General features: G+C 48.2%; 1 protein-coding gene across 4 annotated transcripts in view; it reads left to right on the top strand.

Annotated features, from left to right (window-relative positions):
• AP2B1 (adaptor related protein complex 2 subunit beta 1) overlaps nucleotides 1–26,386 on the top strand; it is a 69,308-nt gene that overhangs the window by 38,321 nt on the left and 4,601 nt on the right. For 3 of the 4 annotated variants that reach the window (XM_051635483.1, XM_051635485.1, XM_051635484.1), the window contains exons 15-20: nucleotides 6,295–6,336; nucleotides 8,176–8,322; nucleotides 9,544–9,689; nucleotides 12,183–12,312; nucleotides 19,182–19,266; nucleotides 20,016–20,102. In XM_051635483.1, the coding sequence (XP_051491443.1) occupies nucleotides 6,295–6,336; nucleotides 8,176–8,322; nucleotides 9,544–9,689; nucleotides 12,183–12,312; nucleotides 19,182–19,266; nucleotides 20,016–20,102 (637 nt within the window). The remainder of the gene's footprint in view (nucleotides 1–6,294; nucleotides 6,337–8,175; nucleotides 8,323–9,543; nucleotides 9,690–12,182; nucleotides 12,313–19,181; nucleotides 19,267–20,015; nucleotides 20,103–26,386) is intronic. The other variant, XM_051635486.1, reaches the window with a different exon arrangement.

Raw genomic sequence — 26,386 nt, 5'->3', positions numbered from 1 at the left:
ATTTCTTGTTGGTGTCAGAGACAAATAAATGGACACAGCAGCAGGACTAAAACTTGGTTTTGGGAAAAGATTTCTCTAGCAGTTGGCTTTGATGGGCTTAATTTAGTGACCCCCTTTGGCAGTGGAGCTGCTAATTGACATGACATTAGGCTTTTACTTAAGATTTTTGTCAAGCCTTAAGTAAATTCACAGGGCTGTGCAGTGTGATTTAACAGTGTCTGGACAGGGAGTAGCTGTGCCTCGGGCTGCAGCACTGTCTCAGCTGAGGTACTAGATGGGGAGAACACTAAAAAAATAATCTGGATGGTGTTTCTTTTTTGTCCCCTGGAATGCTTTCTGTTGGAGTGCTCTTGCATCAAATGTCCTGTCTTCTGATGCCTGCGTGTATCAGTGAATCTTTTCCTGGTAAATCTCTGTATTTCTCTGGCTCTTCCTTCCCTAATAAGCCTAATTAGTGTGGGACTGAATGTGATCTGTCTTTGTTTATTGTTGTGTTCAACAAGTATGAAGCTGGGTTAACCCTAGCCTGGTATTAGCTGAATTGCTGGCAGTGTCTCTTGGCTGCATGGCTAGCCAAGGGGATTGGTGTTTGGATCTCAGGCAGATACATGGAGCCACATTTGTGCAGTGCCAAAAACAGTCTCTCACTGCCTGGTTTCTCTTTGTGGTGGTGAGATGTGTCCCAAGCTCTTCACCCTTCTCCAGGGATGGAAAATGGCCATGAGCCAGGGATGTTGGCCACTTGCGCTGCTCATGCAGTCAATTAGTGGGGTGGGTTAGAGACTGAAATAAAATCTTCCTCCTCTGTCCTTATCAGTGTTCTGCCTCTCAGTGTATCAGTAAGTGTCCTAGCTGTTGGTATAGCAGTTCCTTCCTCCTTCTCCAGATACCTTATCCACGTACTTTCTTTGTTACATTGCTGCCTTATTTGTTCCACTTTGAAGTTTCCCCTCTTCCTTCTCCTAAAGTTTTGGGGTTTTTAAAATTCATTTTCTTCCCCTGCTTTGTTGGGAAGACTGAGGCTCCCATACCCTGGCATGAAACATGGACTGGTGTGAGAAGTCTCTCATCCTCAAACCAGACAGTTTAATCTACTTTGGGCCCCCACGCTACAAGACAGTACAAGACACCCTCTGGATGTGATATGGAGGCAGTTGTCCCCCTCTCTGTGTGTGCAACTTGGATCTTGCTTTTCTCACCCCTCTAGTTGACTTAAGAGTCCAAATTAGAGAACTGGAATCAAGGGTGGTTGGGATTGGCTCTAAGGAAGGACTGAATATGTATTTTCTCACCAGAGCTTTGTCTCATGTAATATTTTTTTAAGGCTTCCAGTGATGGAGTTTGTACCACTTCTACCCCATTTTCTGTTGAGGTCCCTTCTGGATCTCAGGTGACCTGAGAGGAGGCAGGGGAGCACGAGGTATTAGAATGTGGTCTGTTTTCTACCTCATGCCTCTGGTGTCATCCCTCAGGCTGGGCATGGATGGAAGCTGCTCTGGTGTCAGAGTAGGGCAACCCCAAACCCTGCATCCTTTTTCCTAGCAGCTGTTTGATATGTAAAAAAAGCCTAAATAAGCCTCTGTTACAGTGGAAGGAAGTGGTTTGGGATGTGCTTGAGCGGGTGCATGAAATCATGGTCTGTTGCTGTGATGGGGAGATTGTGTCAGTTCTGTGGGTATCTCAAAGGCAGCTGAAGGTCTGCCAGAGGCTGCTGGCAGGATCTCAGGCAGCGTGTCACATTCACTCGCTGTCATGTCTTGATCACCTCAGATGCTTGCTGCAGCTCTTGTGTATTTGATACTGCCTCCTTTTCTTTGGAGGGGTTGTCTGCCTTCAGAGGGATATTCTTGCAGGCCAAGTCCCAACAGGACTAACCCAGGAAGATCAACAGAAGCATTAACTTCTGGCAACATGGCAAATTTCATCCTGAAGATGATGTCTAACCTAAATCTCCCCTCTTTCAGTTTAAAACCATTACCCCGTGTCCTGTCACTCCCCTCTCTGGTGAAAAGCCCCCAAGCTTTCCTGGATCTGCTTCAGGCACTGGAAGGTGCTCTAAGGACTCCCTGGAGCCTTCTCTTCTCCAGGCTGAACACCCCAACTCTCTCAGCTTGTCTTCAGAGCAGAGCTGCTCCAGCCCTCTGGCCATCTTTGTGGCCCTTCTGGACCCTCTCCAACAGCTCCATGTCTCCTGTGCTGAGGGCTCCAGAGTTGGACACAGTTCTCCAGGTGGATTCTCACCAGAACAGAGCAGAGGGGAAGAATCCCCTCCTTGCTTCACCCTCCCTGCTAATTTTTTGGAGCTCCAAATGCCTCACCTCTCATTGCAGAGGGATTGTAACCCCTCTCAGATCACGTGAACACGTCAGCAGAGTCACTTCATTACAATCTGCTGTTAAGATGCAAATAAACCCTGCTGATGCAGTACCTCCAGCACTGCTGCACTTCATAAGTCAGCGTCACTGCTTGCGGGGAGCTGGGAGCTCAGGGCAGATGCTCCTCAGCTGCAGAGCAGCCGCAGAGCCACCCCAGCCACAAGCAGCAAGTGACAGTGCCAGTGCAGCTCGGGGAGAGGTGCTGCTGCTGGTTTGGCTGATACAGGGTCAAGCTCAGCCTCTTCTTTAAACCCATATGGCTGCTTGGGCTTGGAGGGAGTAAAGAGAATTCCTGTTTAAAGAACTGGGTTTGTTTGGTGGCCAAAGGCTCCCTGTTCTTCCCCTGCTCATCTCCTCAACCTGGCAGCTCCTCATTGTGGGCAGAGGCTTTGTGCCCTTAGAAGCAAGGCAGCCAACTTTGGGCTCAGGGTCAGGGCTTTGCAGTGCTGCAGGCTCACAGCCAAAAGTTCCCCTTGACCATCCTGAGACCCCTTGTCCACGCACCTTCACAGCCAGTGTTTCAGCCTGGGCAGGGCTGGTGGCTGTAGGAACATGGTCCCATCCTCCATGGGGCTGTTGCCTGCTCCTCTGGAAGGCAGGTTCACGTGGTCCTGCTGACAGGAGAGTTCTGCCCAGGAGATGAATGGAAACAGTTAACTGGAGCTGCAGCCCTGGGGAATTGGTTCAGCAGCACTTCAAGCCTGACTAATATCTGCTGCTTTCCTTCTGCACTCTGCCTGTCACTCCAGATGGGAGAGGACACTCCGTGGGTAATTGGTTCCTGTTCCCTCTGTCTTCTTCCTTCCCTCTTACTCACACACGTCGCTGTTACCATCTCTTTCATCAGTTTGGACTAAAGTTAGGTCTTGGGCATCTTGCAGGAGGATGGGGTAAACCAGACCTGGAGTTTCTGAATGGGAAAGTGTTGGTGCTGTGGGAGGGTGACAGGCAAGAAAAATGGAGAAAGGGACTTCTGTGCTGCTGCAATAGGTAGTGCCCCTGGTCTGATGTGGAGCTGATTAGTTCTTTATTAACTCCCCCTCTTTATTTCTTTTGAAGTAGGTATGTTGTCACTTCTCTTTTCTCTACACAGGTAGAGCCAGCTCAGTCTGTAGGGACCTGGTGGAGCTGCCAGCTCTTCGGAGCTTGCTCTGTATCTCACATCTGCAGTGCCTGGTCCCAGGCATGGGGGCAGAGGCAGGCTGGTGCCTGCAGGGCCTCAAGAGGAGCAGGTCAGAGTCCCTGATATCAGAAAGAGAACTTTTCTACTAGTGAGCAGAGATGTTTGGTGCAATCTAGGAATGTGAAGAGGCTCATGGTGAATTCTCTGAGCCAGTGAGGTTTTTACCTCTGCCTTGCAGGGGGTGAGAGCTCGAGTCTTGACTCAAGACAAGCAATACATCCAAATTCTGCTTTTCCCCCAAGGCGTGACAGCTATGGAAAATGGAAGACTTGCAGATAGCTTGAGGAACCCAAATATGTCACCCCTTCCCTCCCTCACAGTGAGTGCATGCAGCTAGTGCATGGGTTTCTTCAAGGTTGACTTCCTAGCCTGCAGCTTCTGATGATCAGTGTAGTAGGAAGTGGTAGAATAGTTAACATCTGTCTTGATTATGCAGAATTATGTAGTCATTTCCATAATACCCTTTGTAAAGTGCTTGCTGCTTGATAAACCAGCTTTTCTTCTGCTTCAGACCACAGCACCAGAAGTTCTCCGTGAATACAATAATATCCAGAAATGAACGAGGTGCTTCACCTTGTTTCCTTTTCCTCTGGACTTTACTATCTGTCAGTATAAAGTGTGAAGTTCATCTGCATGCAAGACTGTGAATAGGAATGAGGGGTAATAGTTGGATTTATTACTCCTCAGTGAGCCTCAGTTACAAGATGTAAACGATCTGATAGATTAATCTAGAACATGGTGTGGCTGGAAGAGCTGTCTGGAGAACAGAGCTCTGCCCTGCCAGGCTGTTTCAGTGGGGGAGACTTGACAGTCTAATAAGCCCTATTTCATAAACTCAGTATTAATTGGATTTGCATCCTCTGGCTGGCTTCTTTTGGTCTGTGACTGATCTTCTTTTGACTTTGAAATCACTCGCTCTTGTCTCTGAAGCAAGCTAAGAGGAACCAGCCCTGTGGCCTGCACTGCCCTGGGCTGCTGTACCAAGGGGTGGCTGCTGCAGGAGGTGAGAGATGTCCTATAAATTTCTTCCATGGCCTCAAGGAGGGAAAAACTGAGTCTCGCAGAGGAAAAAAGCTCTTAAGGCTTCTTAACAAAAGACAAATAGTATGTGAATTGTACTTCTCTTAACACATACTTAAAGTACCAGTGGCTTCTGCAGGCACATGGGGAGGGTGAGAAGCCAGAGGATAGAAAGGGAATCCAGAATAGCACAGGGATTTGTCAAATCTTGCAGGTTTTTTGAAGGCTAGTTATCTGATAAGTCATTGTCTTGCAACTATACTGCTGTTCTCAAGGCATTTTATCCTTTTATCTGTGCTCTGAGGGAGGGAAGTATGAAACTTTATGGTATCTCTTGACCACTGTAAAATACATTTGCCATGAGATCTCCCAGGAAACAGGCTAGCAGGGCATAGAGCAAAATTGAATTTCCAAGTCTTTTGTGCAGAGGGAAGAGGTGTTGTTCTGGTCTGCCAGTCCAGCCTTTCCCCCTGGGGCTGTCTCCTACCTCACCCCTGCACTTGCTCCATCCTTTGTTCATCTTGTCAGGGCATAATCCTTGTCCCAGTGTGAGGGGAAAAAAGCCCAACAAACAAATCTGTACTGTGCAAAAAACTGCCATGATCATCTGATCAAAAGCTTAGGACACAGATCAGCCTGGAGACACCTCTGCAATGAATAACTGCTAGGGATCCGTGCTTGTTTCCTCCTGACTATCAGTCATCTGCCAAGTGCTTTATAAATATTCACAGGAGTGATGTTGTACTTGCAAACAGCACTTGTAGCCAGCTTTGGAGCCCGGCCTGATGGCTGAATTCTCTCAAGTGTGTGCAATGGTGTGGATGGTTAAAAAAAAATGAGTTTTATCACAGAGAAAGTGGATGCTTTGTAAAGGGAGCTGGTGACAGGACAGCTGCTGGGGGGCCTGCAGGCTGGTTTGGCAGAAGGGCTCCAGGGAGGGTGTGGGGTTTGGGGGGATTGCACGGGGGGTGCACAGTGGCTCTTTCACTCTCTTCAAACCGTTGCTGTCTCACTTTGCAGGGATCGTTACTGGAATACCCTTGTGACCTGTAAGGTCTCTGTACTATTTGAGAGGCCCATTAGATCATGAAGCTGTTTTTTTCCTGTCTAAGGGAGGGGAGCATCCTCAAAGGGAAGACAAAGCCCACCTCAGAGCTGCTGTGATAGCTGCACATAGCCCGATCTCTTTCTTCCTCATTACTGAGAAGAGCCGCATGGCAGAGGAAGGGAGCCAAGATGCCTTGTGTCTTCCCGCAGTTAGTAGCTGTTCCCTAGAAAACGAAAGCTTTCAGGAAGTGAGCTTCCTGTCAGCTTTATTTTTATTCCACTTCACAGTTACCCCACTGGGTTTTGTGGAGCTGCTGAGAACTGCTGGCAGCCAGCGGGGTGGGTTGAAGGGAAAGCACCGATGCCTGGAAGAATTGCGCAGAGCTGGTGGTGCAGATGACAGGGATGAGGTTTTGTTCTTGTTAATCTGCAAAACGCTCCTGTCTGCAGTAGGTGTGTGGGGTAGTTCTCCACATAGCTTTGCTCTCACAACCGCAAAAAAAAAGCCCCTCTGCTCCCTGTGCTTTCCCATCATTGCATCTCTGTCTGTCCTGCACGCAGCAGCGCGAGGTGCTGGCGGCGGAGCAGTCACTGAGCTCCCCTCCGCCATCTGACACTTGGCTTAAATGAACTGGGTCTTTCTCTCCTCTCTCTCCTTCTCTCTTTCAGCTTGGCAGTGACCTTGGCGGGGGCATTGGAGGAAGCCCGGCAGTAAGTGCCATTCCATTTTTTTCCCCACTCTGAAAAGCTGCTCAAAGCTCAGGGTTTTTAAATACAGCCTCACCTGTTATGTGCTGGAAGATGCTTAAATCCCTGAAGATGTTTGAGAATGGGCAACTGCAATGGAAACACACAGGTCCCCACCTATGTTGCTTTGAGTCCAGATGTCCTCTGAGCTTTCCTAAGAGCAGCCAGGGGCAGAGCTGTTGACTCTATCTGCTTAGCTCTTCTTTCTCAGCTTTTAGCATTAACATTGGCAGTACCCCAGTCCTTAAGCAACTGCTGGGCATCTGAAAGGTCAAGGACACTTACCCCTCTACTCATACAGCCTGTTCTATTGTAATCCTAACCTGGTGTCACCACAGGCTTGTCTGAACTCAGTGCTTTTCTCCTTCCAAATGCCTCATAAGATTTTTTCCTGGGCATCAGGATTAGTGCTCTGAGCTTTCCTATGATGCGTGGACAGTGCTGAACTCTGCCTGCCACCAGCCTCCTCTCTGTGCCTGTGCTTTGGGAGTGTCCTACTGCCTAGAGCACTTGCCCAGGACATGAGAGACTTTCATGCTGCTTTCAAAGCACCATTGGCTTCAGATGCATACCATCTTCTTCCAGGAAAGCACGGGGAAGAGGTGCAAGATGACTTGCAGATGTGGGCAGGAGGGAGGGTGCCTCCAACCCACAGTCAAAAACAGTATCTTGGAGAAAGCTCCAGTCCCTCTTCCCAGGACTGTGTAGCCAGTAATTCAGTGAGGAAAGCATACTCAGCTCTGGAGTGAGGGCTTTTCAGGGACCCTTGTTATGGCTGCAGTAGTTCTCTCCTTCTTTCCCTGTGAACCTGGCATTCCTTTCCAGCTCCAGCATGAGGGCAGAGGAGAGCTGGTGGTACAGTACACCTGTAGCCACCAGGCAGAACACACCAGGACGTGGGAGATACTTTCTCTGTAGAGATCACACCTACAAAGCCAGGTCTCTGCCTTCCTGGGCCATCATAAACCTGCCGAGCTGTTATGTAAAACCACCAGTCCTCCCTGTCCAGAGGGTTGATTGAAACACCACATCTCAGGTGGGTTCCTGAACACAGAACAGCAGTGTAACTTCAGACCCAAAGCAGTCTCCAGTATTTTCTACTACCTGCCTTAGTCATTCTGCCTGTTTCTGGGCTGCTGACTGTAGTCAAACCTATAATTTTTTCTGCTCACAGTAAAGAACTTGGGAGCCTGACGTGAGTGGGAATGTCCCACCTAGAGCTGGGCCCCTAGAGGTTAATATTCTGGGTTTGGTGCCCTCATTTTAAGTCCTGAGAGGGAAGGATTGCCCTTCTTGCAGAAGGGCTGTCCTCTGGCACACAGAAACAACTAGATCTGCCTCGTGTAATTAACTTTTTGGATCATAGTGCCAAGAATGCAGAGATCTGGCTTTGGGTGAGAGTAGGCAGTATGGACATGGCTCCCTTGCTATCTCTGGATATGCAAAATTTTGTAGATTCCTGGAGACTCTCGTAGCTGGGGGAAGATTTGGAGCATTTATTTCCCCTGGGTTTATCTATCCACAAAACATTGTCTTTATGAGAATAAAGATTCCTCTACAGTGGGGGTAACTGGAGGTATAAGAAGTGCTGTGAAACCGTGGATGAGGTGACAGCTGAGCGTAGGGATTAGTTGTCAAGAGCTTTGGAATTTGAGTGCGTTATTTAGCACTATTGATAATTCAGCAGGAAAGTTGCAAACGGCTTGAAAATATTTAGGTTACTGCCCAAGCTCATGTTTTATTTAATAAGTGGTTTTCTTTGTGTGTGGTGTTAATGGTGCTGGTTCTTTCTGACTCCTCCAGGTGGGGCAGACCTACATTCCCTCCTCCGTGCCGGCCACCTTCGCCCCCTCGCCCACCCCAGCTGTGGTGAGCATTGGACTCAACGACCTCTTTGAGCTCTCCTCTGGCATAGGCATGGCTCCTGGAGGATATGTGGCTCCCAAGTCTGTACGTAAGGACAAGGAACACGCTCAGTATGTTGCTGTGCCTTAGCTTATAAGAGGTCTGCAGCTGCACGCTGGTCCCTTTTACTGTTGGTCTCCCATTAGGGATGGCCTGGGACTTTGCCAGGCAGAGTAACTGTGTTGGAGACCCTGTCAGTTGTTAGTTACAGACTTCTTGGTTTTTAGCAGCTCCTTCATTTTGCCTGTAACATTATTTCTCTAAGGAATGGCTTATATAAGATAATGAGAAGTTCAGTTTTGTCAGAGCAGCTTTCCTGGAGACCTGCTTCTTGGCAAGTTTCCCCAGCAAACTGAACTCAGGATTTAATTTGCTACGACTTTCATAGAAGATGGGTTTATTTGGAGGAATCCAAGGTGACAGTGAAGATAAAACCACATGATTGGGAGGAGCCTTCTGCAGTGTCACAGGGATAAATGCTCTGTTGGTGACTGAGGCCACATGCTGAAGGGTTCCTGAGATGCACAGCATGGTTCTTGTAACAGGCTGTGGAGTCAGGGTTAGCCTTTCATGCCTGAGAAGGAATAAACAAAAGTTAGCACTCATTAACTAGTCAATGAATAAATAAACCAGTCATTCTATGAAATCTGGGATCTCAAGGTACTGCAGAGCATGCTCGAAGCTTTTGGGCTTTGGCTGATTACAAGTATTACATTGTATATAAGACCAAGTACAAAGGAACCCAGTAATCTTGAGCTAAGCACTTCCATTATGCACCCCTCAAATTTGAGTCTGGGCTTTCCTTGCAAAGATGATTTTGGAATCCAGAACCTGAACAGCTAATAGTATCAGCCCTGTGATTTTATTTGGTTCAAACTTTAGTGTTGTCCTGCCTCTAATAGCCCAACACATCCTTGGAGAAGCCTGTCCATCAGCAGACTTGGTAAGTCTCACATTAGTGTGATGGACACAAGCTTTCACTGTTTCTTGTGCACACTAATGTTGTAGAGTATTTGAATTCTTATGTGAGTGCTGTTAACAAATTCAGATTAGGAGCAGCAAGCTTATTTCTTACTGGTGAGCTTGATCCTTTCAGCACCCCGTGTCGTTATCTTCCCTGTAGTGGTTCTCTAGCATTGTGGGCTTAGTGTGCCAATGTAGCTGGGTTCCCCAACTCAGGACTTTGCTGTTGTTTGGAAAACTGTTCTTGTTTGTGGTCTTCAGGCCATAGCGAATTAAAGCTGAATGACATCTCTTGTGTTCAAGGTTTGGTTGCCTGCAGTGAAGGCTAAAGGACTGGAGATCTCGGGCACGTTCAGCCACAGGCAGGGGCACATCTACATGGAGATGAACTTTACCAACAAGGCTCTGCAGCACATGACTGACTTTGCCATTCAGTTCAATAAGAACAGGTAAGAAATCAAGGCACTTTGTCCACTATGGCAAAAGGGTTGTGGGCTCCTTTGAAAGGAGCCTGTGTCTACACTGCTAGATGTAGGGAGGACTTTTCTGTTAGACGTGTAATGCAGTCATGGAAACAGCTGGATGATCCAGCCTGAGCCCCCCATCACACCACAGTTGTGTGAAGGGCTGAAAATACAGACGGATGAATCTGTGAGGAAACAGGCAGCAGACAGTCCTGTTGTTCTTCTAGCTCTGAAACAGCATCTGCCCCATTTAATCTCTGCAGAGTTTTAAAGCAGCTCCATCAGTTGTTAGACAGGTTAGTGGTTTCATAGCCAGGAAGTGCCCTGAGGAAAGCAAAAGCATAAACAGGCAAGCATTTGAGCTGCACAAGTATCATTCTGTAATGCCTCTACCTCCTGACTTAATTGCTGTGCTGCCTCTTAGACTATCTGGAAGTGTGGTTCTCATTAATAAAGCTATTAGTCAATGAAGAATTGCAAGGTAAGAGCCTATAGCACATGTTTTGGCTGTAATTGGCAGCAGAACAATTTTGTCAGAAGGAGCAGACACTTGAATGTTTAGAGCATACAGATTGTTCTCAGAAAACCCTCAGCCAGAAGACATGACATGGCAGCACAGTCACAGACTCCCACAAACACCCCTCTTGGTCAGAGAGCTTTTTATGTCTTTTGCTTTGTATTAACTTGAGCAAGAACCAGGCTAGTTCTTATCAAGGCTGTAAAGATTATCTTGGGACTGAAATGTTCCCCATGTTTCTTAATATCCCTTCTCTGGAAAAGGGTTGTCTGTACTAAAGATCCACTGAAACCATCTCTTCAAATTTCACTGTTAGCCTTGCAAATTTGGGATTTCCTGGGATGAACAGTATTTACTTGCAAAAGACATTATGCTAAGTAAGTCTTTGTAAATGTTCTCCCTGGACTGCTACATTTTTGGGAGAGTTTTGCTAAGCTGCTCTATGCAAATGTTTCATGCAAATTGGCCTGAAGAAAAAGCTTTTTTTCATGTGATTTTTTTTTTTTTCCCCCATACATTAAGCCATGTTCTAGCCATACCTACATGGTACTTCTTAAGGATGTAAGGAGTTTAAATACTGTGCAGTAAACCAGCAGTTTCTCCTTTTGCAGCCTGTCAGCCCTGTGTGCAATCCACTGCTATTTACTCTTCTCCAAGTACTGTTCTGTCTCTGCTTGTTGCTGGCTCGTCCATTGCAAAGAGCTGCAGTGGGCTGGCTCTTTAGGTTTAAGATTTATGATTGGGAAGTTTCTATTGCTTTTCAACCTCTCCTGCTGCTACTAATCACTTTCACTGCAGTCATGGGATAAAGCATTAAAAAAATAAAAGAAAGGTAGAGCTCCAGTGTGCTGTGATACCACAGCCTCTTAGCAGCAAAATGCAACTTTCTTTCCTTCTGAGTCTAAGGGAATACACTAGGGCTTATGTTCCCCAAGGTGAAGTGGCTGTGGAAGGCACATCACATGGCTAGAGCCTTACTGAGAATATTCTTATTTCAGCTCCCAAGAGCTGAAAACTGTGGAGAGTCAAGAATGGGGCATCTGCTGGTTTCTGAAAGAGTGATGTGCCTGGTACGTGTGTGGCTGACTGTGCAGAGACAGAATCAGTGTTTCAGTGCACAAAATAAAAATACACACCTGTACATCTTTGTTCCTGTAAATGCTCTTTCACCTCTGAGCTAATGTGAATTGCACTTGAGAAATGCAGTCACAAGTGGACACAAAAGCTGTCTTACACATCTGAACTTCATCTGCTTTCAAAAAGAAGCTGGTACGTTGTACAGAAGTGTTATGGTAAGTGTTAGCTGCTTCTCCTCTTTTCCTCACTAAGTTGAGGTGCCTGTGGAATTAAATGCCTCTTGGACTGAAGGAGTAAGTAAACATTTGCTTTGCTGTGTTGGTATGTGTCCCCAGCTGGAGGAACCTTAAAGCAAGCAACAGAGCCAGATGCTGCCATTTGGGACCAGTCATCTGGCTGCCTTGATTCATGTCTTCTTCAGTGCTCCTACAAACCATGTCCTCCTCCTTGGCTGTGTATTTGTTCTGTGTTGGCTTCAATTCCTCCTTCCAAGGCTCCCAATGATGTATCAGCTATGCAGTGTGATACACTCCTAGTGCTCTGCAGCTCTGTAAGGGAGAGCCCACAGGCTTGAGTCTGAGTCCAGATGCCACTCCCTGCAGGGCAGGCTGCTGCTCAGCAACAGACCAGTGCCCTGCAGGTGATGGAACAGCTCCCAGATGCTGGTCCCCTGGGTAGGATTGTTGTCCTGACTGGATTGAGTTACCTGTGCCTTGTCCTACTTTGTCTTTTGTGGTGCACATTGAGACCTGTGCTCCTCCCATGGAGTAACAGCAAGGGCAGCTCAGGGGTCACTGGAAGATGAGCCAGCTTGTGCTTGGCAAAAGAGGAGTAGATGTTGGGCAATGCAGGGCTCTCATCACCTCTCTTTTTCTCTTGCTCAGCTTTGGGGTCATCCCGAGCACCCCGTTGGCCATTCACACACCTCTGATGCCAAACCAAAGTATTGATGTCTCCCTGCCCCTCAACACTCTGGGACCAGTCATGAAAATGGAGCCTCTGAACAACCTCCAGGTAAGGACTGCCTTGTTTGGAGTTGAGGGGAGATCAGCAAGTTCTCAGCCCATTTTATTTGGCTCAACACAATGTGTTAAGACTCTAGTCTTACCATGTGTCTAGGGGAAGTAGGCAGACCTCATGGAAGTGGGCTATGAGTCTGGCCAGAACTCCCTATTCCTGCTAGTCTGATAAAGGCATGACAGATCCAGAGAGATGTTCCCTGCTGGTTTGGACCTGACAATGTCTCCATCAGTCCTGGTGTGTCTTGGGGGCATTGGTCTTGAAGTGCTCCTCAGGCAGTTCTGGAAGGCTGCTTTTCCCCACTGCTGCCGTGTGCAACCACTCCGTGGGGCAGAGCTCAGCAAGTGACTCCTGTCTCTGCTGTGTGTAGCTGGGTCCTCCAGGATGATTTTCCCAGTATCCCAAAGGTGTAGTGAACTTGCACTGCAGCATATCTCACTCGCCTCAAGTCTCCAGGAGATGGATCTAGGTTGGGTTCCTGTAGCATAGCAGCCCACTGAGGGGAGTATTTTTAAACAGCTCATTCTCTTTTTAGATTAACTGAATGCAATGGAGGTTCCTATTTATTCCTCCTGAGCAACTGTTTTTTTTTGCCTTCTTTTGACTTCTATTCTGGGGCTTATGACTTACTGATGAGTCTTTGGGCAAACAGCCTGAAATAGCTTCTGTGGCGCTGGAAGGAGCAGCCCCAGCTTGGTCCTGCCATCAGGGAGCACGTGGACAGTCATGAGTTACAGGTGCTGCTCTTCCACAGAGGGCCCTCCCAGCTTGGGTTCCCTCTGTGTCCAGGACACAAGGATGTGGTTGCATCACTGCATTTGAGTCAGCTATGGTAAATACCTCCTGCTCTGAAGGAAATCTGGAAGTCTTTAGCAGGTGAGAGGCCTGGTCTGTCTCTGTAACGCTGCAGACTCCCTCAGTGAGACACTCTCAAGTTGCTGCTTCCTTTGATCAGGAAGGAAGTGAAGTATTTGGGTTCTAGATCTCTGAAGTAATCAACACAACTTGTTTCTTATAGCATCTTCTGCTAGAACAAAGCAAAGAGAAAACATGCAAGGAAACCTCCAGCTACCTTCTATCGAGACAGCGGAGCATTCATTAGTGCCAGACTTGGTTGCTAATTTGCTAGCTCTCTCATTGCCATAGAAGTTGGCTGCCCTTTTACAATCAGGGAAGCTGCCATATGGAGTAATAGTATATTTCTCTGCAAAGGGTTGAATCATGATAGCAGATGCCAAGTTAAAAAGAGCACTCCCCTTACTTTTGTGACAGCAGTGGGTTTGATGGAGATCTGTCATTGCCCTGACAGCCAAGGCTCTGGGTTTGTTTTGTCACTTCATGTCAAAATTATCTGTCTTGAAACATTCAGAAGTGGGTTTGGTGACCTACTTAGGGAGCAATTTATAGCATAATACAGGAGTAGGAAATACAAATGTTTCTGTATTCATTGAAGAATGAAAACACTCATCAAGTTGCATTTGCTTAATGCTTTTTTCTGAGCTGGGGAGCACTGAGGTAGATGCAGGACTGGTTTGAACCTGTGGACCTTATGTTCATCTATTCTGATGTGGGTTTTTTGTTGTTTTAGTAACAAGAAAAATAAGTCCTGCAGTAACCAAACTGGTAGCTTTCAGCTTTTTGTCATGTTGATTAGAAACTTCAAAGACTAGTTGTACGTTCCTTAGGCAACTGTTTCAAAAGTAATGAATTCAGGTCTTGTTCAGGTTATTTTTATTACTGTTTCTGATTTTTCACCCAATACAGCTGGTTTAATTTTAACATTTTTGTAGTCATGGAAAAAAACTCAATTATTTGACAAGTTAACAAAAAAAGCCATTTTTACAAGAAGATGAGGAAGACTTTGCCACTATGGGTGTGAGACCTTGAGCTCTCAAAGAGGAAAATGGGTTCTGAAATAGGGATCTGGATTGGTGAGTAACAGAAACTCTTTCCAATTCTTCAAGTCAAATTTGGAAGAGTAAATGCCTGTGATGAGAGCATTTCTATGCCTAAGAGAACCACTGCTCCTAGTAAATGACCTTTGAAGGGCTGTGGAATGCTGTGAAATCAGAATACCTGATTTGTTAATTTGAGTACATAAGAATTGCTCCCCTGACCCTGGAAACATGAGAAGCAGAGCCAGCCTGCTGCAAGAGTTTCAGAGCTCAGGCCTGGCCTGTCATAGCACGAAGACAATAATCTCTTCTGTGAGCTGATAACCACTTGCAGGAGACAATACAATCAACAACAAGCTGCAGGAACCCCCGGAGCAGTAGCAAGTCTGCCTGGAGCCATTGCTGTTCTCTTGGGATCCACATTTAGCATGGACAGCCAGTGTGTTACATCCCCCAGTGTTACCTGCTGTCACCTGCCAGAGCTGTTTGCTGCAGCTACAGAGCCTGCAAGTGACAGAGCCAGAGCTGCCCTTCTCCAAAATGCCCCTGGAATGATCCGGCGAGTTTGGAAAGGGAGGGATCTGCCAGCTGATCTTCCTGAGAACTGACGCTTGGAAATGCTGCTGAGCAGCGTGAGGCGCAGAACGTTTTTGTGTCCTCCAGTGAGTTTGGAAAAACAGTTATCTAAAGACAAAAGAAGTGCAGCTTTTTAAGTGTCCTCACTGAGTAAAGACAGGTCTTGGTAGTGCACTTGATGGGACTTGCCTGTCCATGCTGAGCTCTGCTGTAACTCATCCCCTGTGCTCCTCCACTCCCCAGTGTCGTGCTTGCAGTGCAGAGCTGCTGGATCTCTCATTCATCAGATGTGTTAATGTATCTCGGGTCACAAATGCAGATCTCTGGGTGCTTGGAAATGGATTTCACACATTCAACTCTCCATAAAAAACAAGGCTGAGAATCAACGTGAGCAGCAAGTCCAGCCAGCAGATGTTCTCGCTTCAGAGCCTGCTTGATAAACAGCACACCACCTGCCTGTGTGTGAGCTGTGTCAGAATTACTGGACCACATACCACAGAACAGCCTTGATTAGCTAGATGTGGAAGCTGCTTTCTTGGGTTTGTTGCCTAGGTTGGTTTTTAACAGCCTCTCCTAGCGAGGGTCATTATTCCAGCAGAGAAGAGAGCCCTCCTGGGAGCTCCCTGCCTCAACGGCTCCGATCACAGCTTGGCACCCATGGCCAGTTCCCAGCTCAGCTGCAGAGAGCTCTTGGCTTGCTGGTCAAGGGCAGGTCTGCCACATGGTGTAGCACATTTGATCAAATGTACAGTTTGAACTCCCAAGCACAGCCGGGCACACAAGAGCATCTTTCCCGGCAGCAGGTTGTTCCCTGCCCGCTGCTCTGCCTGTGCCTGCGGGCAGAGCATCGCTGCCGAGCACCCCTAGGATCCCCAGAGCCCTCCCTGCCACGCAAAATGGAGTGAGGTGGCTGGCACTGCCTGGGGACAGGTGACAGCCAGAGCAGCAGACTGTCACAGGGTAAACCGCGACCTTGCGCTGGCAGAGGTAAAAAAGACTCTGCAGAGGAGGGGAGATCTCGCCTTGGCAGTTTGGCTGTTACCAGGATCTAAAGCAAAAACCAACTTGAAGCAAATCCTTAATTTAGTGTAGGTGCTAATGGGATTCCAAGTGGAAATGTTGTGTACTTGCTGCTGATGGAAAGCATCTGTGTTGCTTTCAGACTTGTCTTTGAAAGTCAGTTCTCATGCTCAAGTCTGGGATATAAAGCATCAGAAACCTACCCTACTGAAGAAGATAACCTAGCATTGTTCTTAGGAGGTACCTCATTCCCACAGTGCCATGTGTTGGCTCTCAGAGGGGTTGCACTGCCACAAAGGACATCAGAAGGCTGCTCATGCTGCAAGGTGAGCAGATGTGTTCAGGACTTATTTCTAGAGGTTCTGCTTCCTCTAGTTGGATCATGAACAAGACATAAGTGATTTGAAACCCTGTGCCTATTTTTAGTGGCCTCACACCTTTCAGCAGTGAAGCATCAATTGAAAATTTGACACCTTTTGACTTTTATTCCTCAGAAGCTTTGTCATCTGATTGACTAAATTCACCGAGGTAGTAATATTAAATTTTCTTCCTCCTTTTGGAAAGATCGTAGATGGATGGCCATTCTTACTTACATCATTTCTGTTTCATCTCTCAAATGTCTGAAGGTGGAGGTCTTGTTGAAGATTTAATAGTTCATGTCCAGGTTGGCAGGTTAGAGCTGCAGAGCCACAGGCAAAGTTAGTCTGGGCTGGAGGATTTATTGAATGTACATGGAGGTGCCTTTCAAGTGTATCAAACCTGGGGAGACTTCTTAGCTACTGGTATCGCTTTAGATGTCAATGACTGTCTCAGACCAATGTTCCCATCTGCTATAGGTTTAAGGAGACTCTAGCTTTTTCCTTTCCTGGTTGCAAATCTTATTTGTAACAGCTGATTTCTGCATCATTGCAGATGGCTGCAAGGTGACACGTGTCATTACTGAGCCCAGTGATGCAGTCTGGGAGGAGGGCTGGCATGGGCTTTGCTTTCCTTTGCTGGGAAAAAGTTGCACTTCAGAGCATCCTAATTGGGTAGCTCTCCAGTGTAGAGCCAAAGCAGCTTACTCAGTGTGTTTCTGCAGAGTTGAGAAACAGGTCAGCAGATACCTTTTTATAGCTCTCTTGTAACTGCAGGGACAGGGTGAGCATATTAATTTGGAGTGTGCCTCTAGAACTGTGACTGGAGAGAAGGTGCTGCCTTCCAACCCCTCTTGGAAGAAACCACTGCTGTATGGCAACAACAATTAGCTACAAAAGCTAAGTAATCTCTGTTGTTCTAAGGCAAGGCAATTAATCATTAAATCTGAGTTGGAAAGGATCTTAAGTCATGCGGTGTAGCCCCTGCTATGCTTTGTTGTTTTGCTCCAGTTCCTGTTATTTGAGTGTTGTCAAGGCTGATTTTAAATACTCCAAGCACTGGAGCATCTCTCTTCCTCGGGAGATTTTTGTGTTGCTTAATAATTCTTACCCTTGAGTTTTCCCAGATACTTAGCCTGAATTCCCTCTTCTGGCTCATCTCCATGATTTATATCCAAGCACAGAATCTGGAATGGCTACTCTCCCCTCCCAGACTCAGAGGTGTATTTTTGGCTACTCACTCAGTCTGTTCAGTCACATTTTGCAGAGGTGAATCACTTCAGTTCCTCCACCAATCTGCTTCTACCCCACTGGCTTTGGTGCCTCTAGCTCAAACACTAGACACTCCATCTCGGGAGTGTGATGCCAGCAATCACAGCACGTAACAGCTCCCTAGAACAGAGAACCATTGCCTTTTTTTTTTTTCTAGGTTGCACTGTCATTTACATGGTTTTAGTGAGCTTTAAACTAATCCCTTCTTAAGCTGGTTTGGACTGTGGCAATTAAATGTAAGCTGCTACCTTTACTGATTAAAGTAGAAACCATACAGGCTGTCACATCCACCTTTCTGCTGCTCGTTGCACTTCTGAGACCTTCCCAGTTGCGGGAGGAGATCTTTTGGGAGTTTGATCTCCTGCTGCTTGTCCTCTGGCTTGCAGGCATTGAACTCCGTAGTTTATTCCCCACCCTTGTCTCTCCACAGCTGTTTTTACAAAGATTTGGGGATGTCTTTCTAGCCCTGCCACTATGGGACAATAGATTTTTCTCAGCAGGACACTAATACATGTAATTATAAATGTGAATGGAGTTTGTCTTGGCACAGATCTTTGTAGCAGTCAATTTATTTCTTTGGCTCAGCATTTAGCATGGTCTGGTTTGTGTTTCAGCTGGGTGACAAATGGGAGAACTCCTCCTGGGATTTTTCAAAGGAAGCAGGAGCTCAGGCAGCTTCTGCAGTTCAGGGCTGTCCACACTGCCTCAGCTGTAGGTGTCTCCTAGGGCAGGTTTGATCCACAGCAGGTGCCTGCTGAACTGTGTTCCTTAGACAGGACATCACTACGTGGGATGATGTGAGGAGAGCCTGAGCAGCACAGAAAAAAAGCCCAGAACTACCTTTTTCTGTGTTGTATTCTGACAGGGAGCTTTCACAAGGCTCCTGTTTGCTACAGCTCTCAGCCTGGGGAAAGTGGCAAATGAGGTTGCTCTCTGTGTTAGCAGAGATTAGTCAGTAGTGTGGCAAATGTGTGATAAAAGGCAATTCAGTTTAATGACACTGGTAATTAAGTCTTTGGTCAAAGTATCTTTTTTTACCTGCCCTGATGAGTCTGTAGCAGGGCTTTCTTCTTCCAGGAATCAACCCCCAGCATGTGTTCACTGTGTATCATTCACAAAGGTAAAGGCAGGAGGCTTGGGAGATGCTGCAGGCAGTGGACTTGCTTCAAGCTTCTAGGAAGTATTGGGGCTGAGATGGGACTGATAAAGGAGTCTGCGTGTTCAGGCATGGCTGAGAGCAGGGGGTGAAAATGAAGAATGGAGCCAGAGAATTACTGGATTGAGGTGACAGAGAGGGGTGATGGAGAAGCTGCTGTGCTGTATGACAGATGTGATGCTAGGTGTGTGCAGCCAGGAGGTAGGAACGTGCCTTGGAGGTGGAAGAATGAGGGGAGGGAGAGGCTGCAGGAGAGCAGAGGAGAGCCAGGCTGCAGGAGAGCAGAGGAGAGCCAGGCTGCTGGCTGTGAGCCCTGCCAGACAGTTGCCTCAGCAGCAGTGTGGTGAGGTGCTGAGAGGAGAAGACTGAGCAGCTTTTATTGAAAATGGAGTCAGCACGGAGGGATGGGACTGATCCTTGTGTTAAACCACCCAGAAGCTCAGGCGCTCTGACATCCAGAGCTGGTCCCTGCTCAGAGGGAGCACTCCAGGGTGCCTGGGCGGGCGATGAGGCTGCACAGAGTCATGGGATCCCTTTGGACTTCCAGCTGACAGAGATGCTTTAACCCCCCTGTTTCTTCTGTAATAGGTGGCTGTGAAGAACAACATTGATGTCTTTTACTTCAGCTGCCTCATTCCTCTCAATGTGCTTTTCGTAGAGGATGGCAAAATGGGTGAGTGCTTTTGGATCTGTGGTCAGCCTCCCTCAGCCAGGCCATGCTAGCAGTGCCCAGCTGGGTGCAGCTCTCCTGTGCTGGGATTCCCATGTGCTTGGCCATGATCTTCATCCTGGCACACCTCAGCACCCTGAACTGATCTGTAGTGTTCCGGTAACCTGGCCCTGTTGTCCTGCAACTCCCAATAGTTACCAGAACCCACGTCCTCTGCTCTGATTCTCTCTGCCAGACAAGGGGTAAATCTGTTCTCTTTGAGGCTGATCAGAGGGTTTTCTGTTGATTTTGTTTTGCTTTTGGGTTTGTTGGGTTTTCTTGGAGGGTTTGATACCCTCAGACTGGTCTAGGATTTGCTCCCATACCACTTTTACTGTAGCTCATGTCTTCCTGGTCACCTTTATTAAATTGCTGTTTGAACTGGCTGGGAAGTAGCTTGAGAAGCAGCTTTCACTATAATTTAATCCTGAATGTGTGGGTCTCCTTCTTTCTTGTCAAATCCTGCTTGTTCTTGGTTTGCAAACATCTCATAGGGTAAAGACACTCTCTGGTTTGGGAGCTCTAAAGTCCATCCAAGCTTTGCTGCTTTTACGAAGAGACTGAGGCTGTTATAGGAGCAAATCCTGGGTCTGACCACAGAAGGGCAAAACGTGACCAAAAGATCTTTTGTGTCTGTATCATTCTGTGGTGAATGAATGAATGCCCCTGTCCTGTGAGGGTCTAGGAATGCTGACTGTCTGTCTTGTTTCTAGAGCGCCAGGTCTTCCTCGCAACGTGGAAGGATATTCCAAATGAAAACGAGCTTCAGTTCCAGATTAAAGACTGTCACCTGAATGCTGGTAAGTAGCTTAATTCTACCATGCTGAGAGCGCTTCTGATCTCTGGTCACTAGACATCTCCCTATTAATAGCATCATCTGTGGCTAATGGATGGAGGGGTATTGCTCTTGTGAATGGAACAGCCATGGATCCTGGGGCTTGGTTCAAAAAATTTTAGCTGCATCCCCGTAAAAGCACATGTAAAATAACAGATTTTAGATTTTGCCTTTCTCTTTCTTCCTTTCATTGTGGACTTTATTGTGAATTGTATTCTTGTTTCTCCCTTATACTTCATTTCTCTCCAAAGCTGCTCTTTTAAGTAGAGCTGAATGTGGTGTTGGGGCTGTACAGCCATCCTGTCCTGCTGCTGCGTGTTCCAGGCAACTGTACCAGCCCTGACTTTAACCTTCTTCATAATCCTGGGCCAGTCACTTCACCTTTCAGCATCTGCTTTCTTCTTTCTCTTGTGAGGGAGTAACCCTGCCTGCCACTGTAAAATGTTTTGACATCTCTGGAGGACAGTCCATGCAAGGAGAGTTCTGGGCTGCTACTGTTTTGATGCATTTTGATCATACTCTGTCCCATTCAGTTCTGTGTTTAGTTGCCTAGTTGCCTCTGAGCATCCTACTTATACATATGACCTTACTGAAGGATGAGGGAGTGTAAAAAGTGGAATGGGGCCAGTGTAGCAGCTTTGCTCCTGTTCAAGAGGTTCTGGACAGAAGCCAAGTGGTTCTGCCGAAAGCTGCTGCGTTTCACAGGGGACAAGTGTGTCCCTACTGATTGCCAGCCCTGTAACCTCTTTATTCACTCCTGTCTGCCATTGCACAGTGACCACCCTCTTGCTTCAATTGCAGACACAAACCATGGGTCTCTTTGTACTCATAATTAGTACTGTTTTGGAATATAAAAGATGGAGCACACAAGAGGGGAAAAAATAGCAGCTGTTGGACACTATGACTTGATTTCACTGTCAGGTTTTAAATGAGAACAATCTCTGTGCCTCCCCAGCCCTCCCTCTGCCCCCAGCTGTGCTGGGCACAGCCTCTCCCAGGCCCTGCCCACTTTCCCCCCAGCCCTGCCTGCCCCTAAGGTCCCACATCCCCCAGCCCTGCCTGCCCCAACTGCACCATCCAGAGCTCTGTGCATCTCAAACCAAAACCACTGGTAACTTCTTGTGGTTGGTGTTGGGTGCTGGTGAGCAGAGGGTGTAGTTGAGGTGGGGGTGTGGCTGGGAAGATCCTGCAGGCCTAGCCCATGATTCCTTCTCCCTTCAGAAGAAAATGTTAGAGACTGTGGAGTGACAAGCAGTGCTCCCTGTTCAGGGAAGGCTGGCCAGCTCAAGACCAGGCCACTTGCCCAGGCCTGCTTGGTTTGGTGGTAGTTGGTGGAGAACACGTTACTAGCTTGCAGGGAGAGCAGGAGGATGCTGGGCAGTTTTCCTGCAGTGGCATCCAGAGCTATTGCCATGTGGGAAGAGACTCCTCTCGGGCCTGAGCAGAGCCCTGGGCGCAGTGCCTCTCCTGAGCTCGGGGTGTGCAGGACCTGCCAGCTTCTTTGGCTCATGCACGGGAGAAAGTGGGTCATGTCTCATGAACAGATTTCAAACAATTCTATCCACAGAAGCTTCTGGTTCTGTATTTCCATTCCTGACACCTCCCTCTTGTGACCCTCCTGGCCTTTTCCTTCCTTGACCACCTGGGCTCTGGCACTGAGCAGGCCAGTAGCTTGCAGGAGGGAAAATTAGGGAGATCTTGTGCTTGTCTTAGTGTTTTAACTACCAATGCAACCCTGACTCAGTCTGCTGCCCACCTTGGTTTCATCTAAGCAGTAGCTTCTCTGGTACAAAACATCCCAAGAGCATAAAATTTGTCATTACAAGGATCCGTCAGGCCCCAGACCTCATGGAGGGCAGGACTTCCAGCATCCGCAGGGATGGAGATGTCTCACAGTGTGACAAGTGGCTGGTGGCACACACCAGGGTGGAGGCAAAATAAGCAGGGTGTGCTCTGATGACAGCTGAATCCATCTCCCTGCTAGATGATACCAGAGCAAGGGTGTGTGTCTGGCCACGTGCTGCAGGAGGGTGATAGTCTTTCAAGATTCACAGTCTTGATCATTTAAATCCAGTGAAAATAGCCCTGTCTTAAGGCACCTCTTTTCTCATCCATGCCTGGAACAAGCCCAGCCACGCAGTGGTGAGACCCTCTTGGGGCTGGGAACACTGCACCATTCACACCTCAGTCTGACCCTGCCCACTGATGCCAGTTCAGCTGTGAGCTAAAAATGCCTCTGCCCCCCTGCCCTGCTCTGGCAGCACCAGCAGCCACTTCCCAGAGCCAGCAGCTGCAGCAGGTGTGGGACAGACAGAGAGGAGCTGCTGGGCTGGGCTGCTCACAAGGGTGGTCCCTGCTCCCTCCGTGCCTGGCTCTCCTCCTCCATGAGCCTTTGCTTCCCCCAGCTCAGATCGGTGCCCTCCCTGGCCAGGGGGCAGGGGGGGGTTATGTGCAGCCAGGCAGGAGGCCCTGCTGAGCAGCTCAATGGGGGGTGCTGGTTTTCATCAATGCAGAAACTGAAAATTTATTCTCTTTAAACTAAAGTGAAACGTGCTTGGAACGGGGATTTTTAGAGGACTGGGATTTTATCTGTCAGGAAAGCAGGCTGTGCGTTGTACATCCAGGGCATCTGGCTGGCTGGCACTGTGCAACAGTCACCTTGCAGCACCTCCTGTGTAAACTGCAGGCTTTTCCCCGGGTTATTTCTTTGTTCCTTCAAACAAAAAGGAGATAAACACAGTGAGACAGTGAAGAGGCTTCTGTGAGTCTGTGCTCCCAGGCCTTTGCGGGTATAAGATCCATCCTGTGCCCACGAGGTGAGCCAAACAGGATTGACTCGAGCTTTGATGGTTTGCAGCAGGGATGGCAGAAGCAGCTCCTGGCCCTGGCAGCTCAGCCCAGAACAGGGCACAGAGCAGGCAGAAAATGTTGGCTGCTGCAGGCAGCCCAAGGCTCAGCGAGCTGAAGCCTGGGATAAGGTGCCAGGCTGTGATGAAGAGCAGGGACCCTTGAGTGGCAGAGCGTGCCACTCTGATCGCTGTCTCCAGCATCTTTGTTTCAAGAACAGCCAAACAAATCTTGGACCCCTGAAGGTATTCCTAGGGTTGCCAGTGACTCAGAGAGATGAGTGCTTCATTCTGGGCCTGGAGCTCAGCAGGGAGAGCTGGCCCTGGCCTGAGGCTGTTCTTTAGGGCCAGAGCTACATGCCCTGGAGGAGCCAGTCTCCCTGGGGTTGAACCATGGGGCCACGGTGTCCTTAGGACGTGCGACACGTCTTGAGTTCACCAGAGCCCTTTCATGCATCTGCCCCTGAGGAAGGGGTTATGGAGAAAACCATGTTCAGGAGTACAACTTGTAATGAAAACACAAGGTCATGGTTATACCCCAGCATTCTCATCTCTTACGAATCTAGACTTAAATTAATTGATTTGGGTTTTTTTTAATTGAAATACTAGAATCCAGTGTGTGAAAATAGATTCGTAGGCTGCTATAGCTCAAATAATCTGGGTGCTGTTGGTGCAGCTGTGCCAGCTGAGGTTTCCCCTGCAGCAAAACGCACACTAAAGCTCAGTTGGGCTTGTTTACACTGGTTTTTCAACATGTGAAGTTTGATTCTATTTTAAAGGACCACTACATTAAGCTAAGAGATGCAAATCAGATTAGCTAAATGTTCTTCTTTTTAAAATCCTGCTTACCCAAACCTCCAGAGAGAAAGAAGACATGCTGACTTGCACATGGAGGTTGAATGCCATTAAATAGGAGACAATTAGTTGCTGTGCTGTTCAGGAGTTCTAGGCACTTTGGTTTTGCTTGCTTATTTCTGGGCCACAACTTGGTGTGAAACAGCAGCTGTAGCATTTGGGGCTGAATGTGGCTTTATTGGTACGCAGTGGTCAGTTCATGGGGTTTTTTTCCCCTGACTAATTTGCTAATGCTAGAACAAAGAGAAATTGGATTTTATAGCTGGAACAATGTAGGACCCATTTGTATGCAGGCTTCCCTGGTAAGGTATGTGCAAATCTAATAACCTGATATTTTATGATATTAGAGAGCCTGTGCCTATTACATGTCTTGGAAACAAATGTGCTGTCATAATAGTGACCCAAGTGCCTCCCTATGGGATCCAGGCAGATGCACTTGGTGTTTGGATGCACTTCTTGCCTGGATGATCAGAACCATTCAGGTGTTGCTAGATACAGCAGGAGGATGTTTTCAGCTACCACAGCACAAAATGTAGGGATCTAAATTTAACGTCCTGATAGTGTTCATTGCAAAATGCCATGAAGACCCAAGTTCAGAAAAGGCAGGTTGTTGGTGTAAATTCTGAGCTGTGCGTGCCCTTTCTGAGAACTCCTGTTGTGGCCAGTTGGTTGTCTTGGCTGTTTTGAGTTTGGAAATTAAATTCTGAAACTGTGTGGGTAGATTTAAGTGTGTCCTTTGCTTTAGCCAGAAGGAAAGTGCTGTTGGGAAGAATTGCATTATTTCAGTGAAAGGGAGGAGACCTTGACCAGCTGTTCTTTGCTGTGTGCCTGACTATGCTATTTAGTTGTTAAAAAAGGGGAAAAAAAGGAAAACAAACAAACAAAAAAAACCTTAAAGATTAACTGATGTCAGATGCTCCCCTGGCGTTGGTGGTGGGAAAATTTCTCTGTATCCATAGACTGTGCTTCAAGGGGATTTTGAGAATAAATATTGAGCCAAAAGGAAAAGCCCTGTGAAAAGTTGCACAGCAAGGTCAGGTGTAGACAGGGCTGGGGGGGCCCTGGGTTTGCAGGAGGGCTGGAGGGGCCTGGTTTGCAGTCCCTGGGACACAAGCACCCGGGCAGGAGGACTCAGCCCTCCTCCTGCCTGCACCAGGCACTGGCCAGGGCTCAGTGGGTGCTGTGCTCTGGCTCAGGATCCAGCAGCAGCTCAGGGCTGGGCTCATCTCTGCTCCCAGCAGATAGCTGCTTTTCCCCTTTTTTTCCACAGGCTGTGCAGTCACACGGCATTAGCCATCCTACCTTCAGCCAGGCACTGTTGCTTAGCAACTCTGCCTGATCTCCAAAATCCTGGTGCTCAGGAGCACGGGAAGGGATGGGAGCTGCTACCTGGGGGAGAGGGGGCAGCCCCCCCCCAGCCCCCAGATCTGTGCTGAGAGAGGGTCAGGAGGAGTCAGGCGAGCCAAGCACCCACACCCCAGCCTGCCCCCCGTTGCTCCCAGTGTCTGACTGAGACGGGATGGTTTGCAGGGTTTCTTGCACGTGTCAGGGGAGTAACTGAGGTCAAACAGGGAGGTGGAAAACAGGCCTTCCTAGAAGCTTGACCTGCCTCAGTTTCCCTCCCTCTACCCCCCTACATGAGAATCTGCCCTCAGCAGAGGCAGCAGCTGTTTAAATGGTCAAACCCCCCCATGTGTGCCCTCCCATGGGTGAAGGCTGTGGTGTGAGAGCAGCTGCCCTGTAGCCCCACCTTGCCCACCGTGCTCCCAGACTGGAGCACCCCAGGCAGCAGGAGCCCCCCACTCCTCTGCTGTCACACCATGGGATGGGGTAGCAGCCCCACTGCTGCCACAGTGACAGCTTCCTACCTGCCTCCAGCCCTGCATCCCTGCTCCCTGGAGAATGCCTTTGCTCTGAGAGCATCCCCTGGCAGGAGTAAAGATTGCTGGAGAAAGTCTGTCAAACCCTCACCAGCAGCTCCACTTCCAGCACACATGTCCAGAGGGGCTTCCAACCAGTGAGGTTTCACCTCAGTCTGTTGAAACTGGACAGACATTTAATACCAAGCCTCCTGTGAACAATGATGTGCTCTCTGGGCCAGTTCTCGTGTTTAGCACTATCCCTTTGCCAAACCCTGGAGGCTGCTCTCACTGCTGGGGGGCAGGAGGAGATGGGAGCTCAGGCCCCATCCCTGGTGGGTGATGTCCCTGCAGCTGGGGGCTCTCCCAGCCATGCTCCTGTTCCCTTAGTCTGGATGAGTTTGTACAGAGGAGAGTACAGGTTGGAGGAGGAGACAGAGGGAATGAGGGTTTTTTAGCAAAGGATCTCACTAGTTACTTATATCTGCCAGTTTCCATAGTAACTGGGGAAGAGAGGAAACCTAAATCTGAGTGTGTCTGGTAGCTGGATGCCTGAGCCCTCCCCAACCTGCACACAGCTGCTCTGAAGCCTGGGGAGCAAAGGGCCCTGGTGGACAAAGGGTTCCAACTGCCCGTGGAGCTCCTCCATGGGTCTGGTTGTCTCTGCTGCCCTGGGGAGAGGCAGCAGG

This window comes from Apus apus, chromosome 18, assembly GCF_020740795.1.
Source record: "Apus apus isolate bApuApu2 chromosome 18, bApuApu2.pri.cur, whole genome shotgun sequence".
Lineage (NCBI taxonomy): Eukaryota > Metazoa > Chordata > Aves > Apodiformes > Apodidae > Apus > Apus apus.
The sequence above is the reverse complement of the archived record's forward strand: the minus strand, read 5'-3'. Positions and strand labels throughout refer to the sequence as shown.